The following is a 5,392-nucleotide window of genomic DNA, read 5'->3' as shown; positions in this document are numbered from 1 at the left end:
TAAAATCCGGACACCCATTCAACCACGAGTCCATCCATACCAAATTTACTCAAATTCGATACCAAAATCTCGCTAAAATCCCCAAAATTGGGCCTAAGACGTTTTTCTCCATTTTTCCCAATTTTACAACCCAAATCACTAATTAAATGATGAAATCAAAGATATTAATGGAATTTAACCAATACTAAGTAATAATAACATACCCCAATCACTCCCTTGAAAATCTCTCCAAGAATCGCCTCCAACCGAGCTCCCAAAACCAAATTGTGAAATAAACTCAAACCCTTATTTTTTAGATTTAATATTCTGCCTAGAAGTCCTAAATCACGATTGCGGAAAATGCTTCGCGATCGCGAAGCACAAATTATGTTGCCCACAAGTTAACCCTACAAGAACGTGAAAAACACCATACGAACGTGATGCACTGACCTTCAGACCTACGCGATCGCGAACTACATCATGCGTTCGCGATGAACAAATGCGCGTGAACCCCCCAGCCTTGTCTTACCTCCAAGCCAACGTGACCTCAGCCACGCGTTCGCGATTCAGAGCCTCACTAACCTACGCGATCTCAACCCTTAACTCGTGAATACGTAGAACAAAAAACTCAGCTGCCCAAATAAGCCTACGCGATCGCGGACCTTTCGACGCGATCGCGTAGAAGGAACCAGAACACAGAGCACCAGTAGGCTTCAGCAAACTTCAAAGTCCCATTTCACTCCGTTAACCATCCGAAATCCACCTGAGGCCCCCGAGACCTCACACCAAACATACCAAAAAGTCCTAAAACATCATACAAACTTAGTCGAGACCTCATATCATATCAAACAACAACAAAAATATGAATCGCGCATTGATTCAAGCCTAATGAACTTATGCATTTCTAACTTCTACATTCGATGCCGAAACTTATCAAATCAAGTCCGATTGATCTAAAATTTTGCACAAAAGTCATAAATGACACAACAGACCTACTCCAGCTCCCAGAACCAAATCCGAGACCGGTAATCACAAAGTCAACTCTCGGTCAAACTTCTCAATTTCCAAAGCTTATAATTTTCCATTTTGCGTCATTTTAAGCCTAAATCAACTACGGACCTCCATATCACTATCCGGACACACTCTAAGTCCAAAATCACCCAACGGAGCTCTCCGAAACATCCCCGGAACTGAACTGATGGAAAGTACCATAGCAAAAATTTAGCAAAGAATAAGCAGTAAATGGGAGGAAAGGGGCTACAACACTCGAAACGACCGGTCGGGTCGTTTCAAATACAAATCTGAATAACAAATGCAAGGCGGGAAACAATTTCACTTCAATTGTAGTGCCATGATAACAAACTCAACTTTCAAAATTCCCAACATCTTCAAAATAAATAATAAATATGAGGCGAATAATTAAAAAGTAATAATCTAACCTAAGCATGGGGAACATATTCAATGAAACAATATAATACAAAGAAACAATTTCCACCTGCATGATTTAACCCAATGACAACGCATATATACTCGCCACCTCACATATATGTCATCCCCACACATAATACATGTAGAAAATAGACCAACAAGTCCTAATCTCTCAAGTCATGATTAAACACGACACTTACCTCACTCCGCAACCAAATCAATACTTAACCACGGCTTTTCCTCTAGAATTAGCCTCCAAACCAATCAAATCTAGCCAGATATAGTTCAAATAATTCAAAATAGGTTTTAGAAACTACCCACAAGTGAAAAAGATGCAATCTTTAATAATTTTGGAAAACGTCAAGAAAAGTTAACCCCATGTCCGCTTGGTCAAAACCCGAGATTCGGATCAAAACTCAATTATCCATTCACCCCGAGCCTGATTATATAATTAGTTTCGACATTCGGCCTCAATTTGAGGTCTAAACCTTGATTTCTCAAAATCCCCAATTTCTATCTAAATCCCTAATTTTTAGCATGAAGAATCATAGATTAAAGGTTAAAATCAATGGGTGTTTATGGAAATGTAATAAAACAAGTTAAAATCTACTAACCAATAAAGTTGGAATAAAAAATCTCTTCAAAATCACCTCTAGGTTGAGCACAAACTTGAAAATGGTGAATAATGAAGAAAATCCCGACTTTGGAAAGTTTCAATACCTGGGCGTCAGGTGTTCTTCGCTTTCGCGAAGCACCTGACGTGTTTTCGAAGAATCAGCAGCCAAAAGGTTTACCTGTTCGTGAGCTACTTTTCGCGTTCGTGAAGGCTTACTCCCCCCTGCTTTTACGTTTGTGAGCAAAGGAACGCATTCGCGAAGAGTAACTGACATACTTCCTCCCAGAACCCCATAACAGTACGTGTTCGCGAGAGGACGGTCGTATTCACGAAGAGAAAGCCCCCCACTCTTTCGCGATCGCGACCGTATCCCCGCGTTCGCGAAGAACAATTCTGCCCTTGCCCATATTTTTCCTTCACGATCGCAAAGTACTTCACATCAGACACCAGAAACTGCTGAACACTAGCAATCTCCTCAATCTGAAATGGTCTGAAGCCTATCCGAAACTCACTCGAGCCCCTCGGGCTACAAACTAAACATGCACATAAGTGTAATAACATCATACGAACTCGCTCGCGCGATCAAAACACCAAAAAAACATCTCTAACTACAAATCGTACATCAAAATTCATGGAGTTTCAATGAAAACTCAAGAACCTCTAAAATCACAACCAAGCATCCGAATCCTATCAAACCAACTCCGATTTGCACCAAATTCTGCAGACAAGTTTCAAATAGCAAAATGGACCTATACCAAGTCTCGAAACAAAAACCCGAACCCGATAATCAAAAAGTCAACCTACGGTCAAACCTAGGAAGTTTACAAACCTTCAAATTACTAGATTTCGGCAAATCAAGTTAGGGACTTTCGAATTCAATTCCGGAAATACGCCCAAGTTCAAAATCACGATACGAACCCAACGGGACCGTCACAATACCAATCCAGAATCGTTTACGCAAAATATTGACTGTAGTAAACTCAAGTTATTTTTAAAGTTAAAATTTACATTTTTTCAAATTTTCACATAAAATCTTTTTGGAAGACGAAACGGATTGCGCACGTAAATCAAGAAATATCAAATGGAGCTAATAGAAGTCTCGAAACACAAAAATAAGGGCTAGTACTCAAAATGACCTATCGGGTCGTCACATTCTCTGCCTCTAAAAGAAACGTTCATCCTAAACGAAAAAAGAAAAATACATGGACTAGTGAAAAGGTATGTGTATCTACTCTACATATTGGACTCAAACTCCCACATGGCTGCCTCGATCGGCTGACCTCTCCACTGCACTCTCACAGAAGGATAACTCTTATACCTCAACTTTCGGACATGCCGGGCTAAAATAGCCACCTGCTCCTCCTCATAAGTCAAATCCTTGTCCAGTTGGACTGAGCTGAAATCTAATACATGGGACAGATCACCGTAATACTTCCGAAGCATGAAAACATGGAACACCGGGTGAACTGCCGATAAGCTGGGCGGCAATGCAAGTCTGTAGGCCACCTCACCAACTCACTCAATGATCTAAATGACCGATAAACCTAGGGCTCAACTTTCCCCTCTTCCCGAACCTCATCACACCCTTCATGGGTGAAACCTGCAGCAAAACCCTCTCTCACACCATGGATGCTATATCACGAGTACTCCGATCAGTGTAACTCTTCTGCCTAGACTGGGCTGTACGAAGCCGATCCTGAATCAACTTGACTTTCTCCAAGGCATCTAGAACCAAATTAGTGCCCAACAAACTAGCCTCTCCGGGCTCAAACCAACTAACTGTAGAATGATACACCTCCTATATATAAGGAGCCATTTGAATACTGGATTGGTAGCTGTTGTAATAGGCAAACTCCACAAAATGTAAGAACTAATCCCAAGAACCCTCGAAATCCATAACACATGCACGTAGCATGTCCTCCAAGGTTTGAATGGTGTGCTCGGACTGTCGTCCGTCTTGGAGTGAAATGTTATACTCAACTCAACATGAGTACCTAGCTCCCATTACACAGCTCTCCAGAAATGCGATGTGAACTGTGTGCGATCGAAGATAATAGACATCGACACGCCGTGGAGAGGAACAATCTCCTGGATATAGATCTCCGCCAGCTTCTCTAAAGAATAGGTAGCCGCTAGGGGAATGAAATGCACCGAATTGGTCAACATATCCACAATGACCCATGCTGCATCAAATTTCTTCAAAGTCCTAGGAGCCTTATAACGAAATCCATGGTAATACGCTCCCACTTCCACTAGGGAATCTCAAGTCTCTGAAACAAACCGCCAGGCCTCTGATGCTCGTACTTCACCTGCTGGCACTTCAAACACCGAGACACATACTCTAATATATTTTTCTTTATTCTTTTCTACCAATAATGCTGCCTCAAATCCTAATACAACTTTGCAGCACCCGGGTTAATGGAATATCGCGAATTGTGGGCCTTCTCAAGAATCAACTCACGCAGCCCATCCATATTGGGCACACAAATCCGACTCTGCATCCGCAACTCCCAATCATCTCCAATAGGAACCTCTTTGGCATTGTCGTGTTGCATTGTGCCCTTAAGAACAAGCAAATGGGGGTCATCATACTGACAGTCTTTGATGTGCTCATACAAAGAAGACCGAGAAACCACGCAAGCAAGAACTCGACTGGGGTACGAAATGTCTAACCTCATGAGTCGATTGGCCAAAGCCTGAACATCCAATGCTAGCGGTCTCTCACTAACTGGAATATATGCAAGGCTACCCATACTCTCAGCCTTTCTGCTCAAGGCATCGACCACCACATTAGCCTTACGGGGATGGTACAAATTAATGATATCGTAGTCTTTTAACAGCTCTAACCACCTCTACTGCCTCAAATTTAGATCCTTTTGATTAAATAAGTTCTGTAGACTCTGATGATCTGTGAATACCTCACACGACATGCCGTAGAGGTAATGCCTCCAAATTTTCAACGCATGAATAATAGCTTGCAACTCTAAGTCATGAACATGGTAATTCATCTCATGAATCTTCAGCTGCCGCGATGCAGTATGCAATCACCATATCATCCTGCATCAATACCGCGCCAAGCCCAATACACGATGCATCACAATACATGGTGTAAGACCCCAAACCCGTTGGCAACACCAACATTGGAGCTATTGTCAAAGCAATCTTGAGGTTATGAAATCTCAACTCACACTCATCAGACCACCTAAATTGGGCACCTTTTTGGGTCAATCTATACAATAGGGCTGCAATAGACGAAAACCCCTCTACAAACCGGAGATAGTAACCCCCCCAAACCCAGAAAGCTCCGAATCTCTGTAGCTGAAGTAGGTTTAGGCCAGTTCTGAGCTGCCTCAATCTTCTTAGGATCAA

At 42.1% G+C, this 5,392-nt stretch overlaps 1 protein-coding gene across 1 annotated transcript; it reads right to left on the bottom strand.

The window, feature by feature from the left end:
• Window positions 1-4,413: 4,413 nt before the first annotated feature.
• Window positions 4,414-4,776, bottom strand: LOC138894156 (uncharacterized). The gene has a single exon (XM_070178838.1). It carries the CDS (start codon window positions 4,774-4,776, stop codon window positions 4,414-4,416), a length of 363 nt encoding a protein of 120 aa, XP_070034939.1.
• Window positions 4,777-5,392: the final 616 nt, after the last annotated feature.

Source organism: Nicotiana tomentosiformis, chromosome 6 (genome assembly GCF_000390325.3).
Source record: "Nicotiana tomentosiformis chromosome 6, ASM39032v3, whole genome shotgun sequence".
NCBI classification, from domain to species: domain Eukaryota; kingdom Viridiplantae; phylum Streptophyta; class Magnoliopsida; order Solanales; family Solanaceae; genus Nicotiana; species Nicotiana tomentosiformis.
Note: the sequence above shows the minus strand (reverse complement) of the source record. Positions and strands in the feature narration are given on the sequence as shown.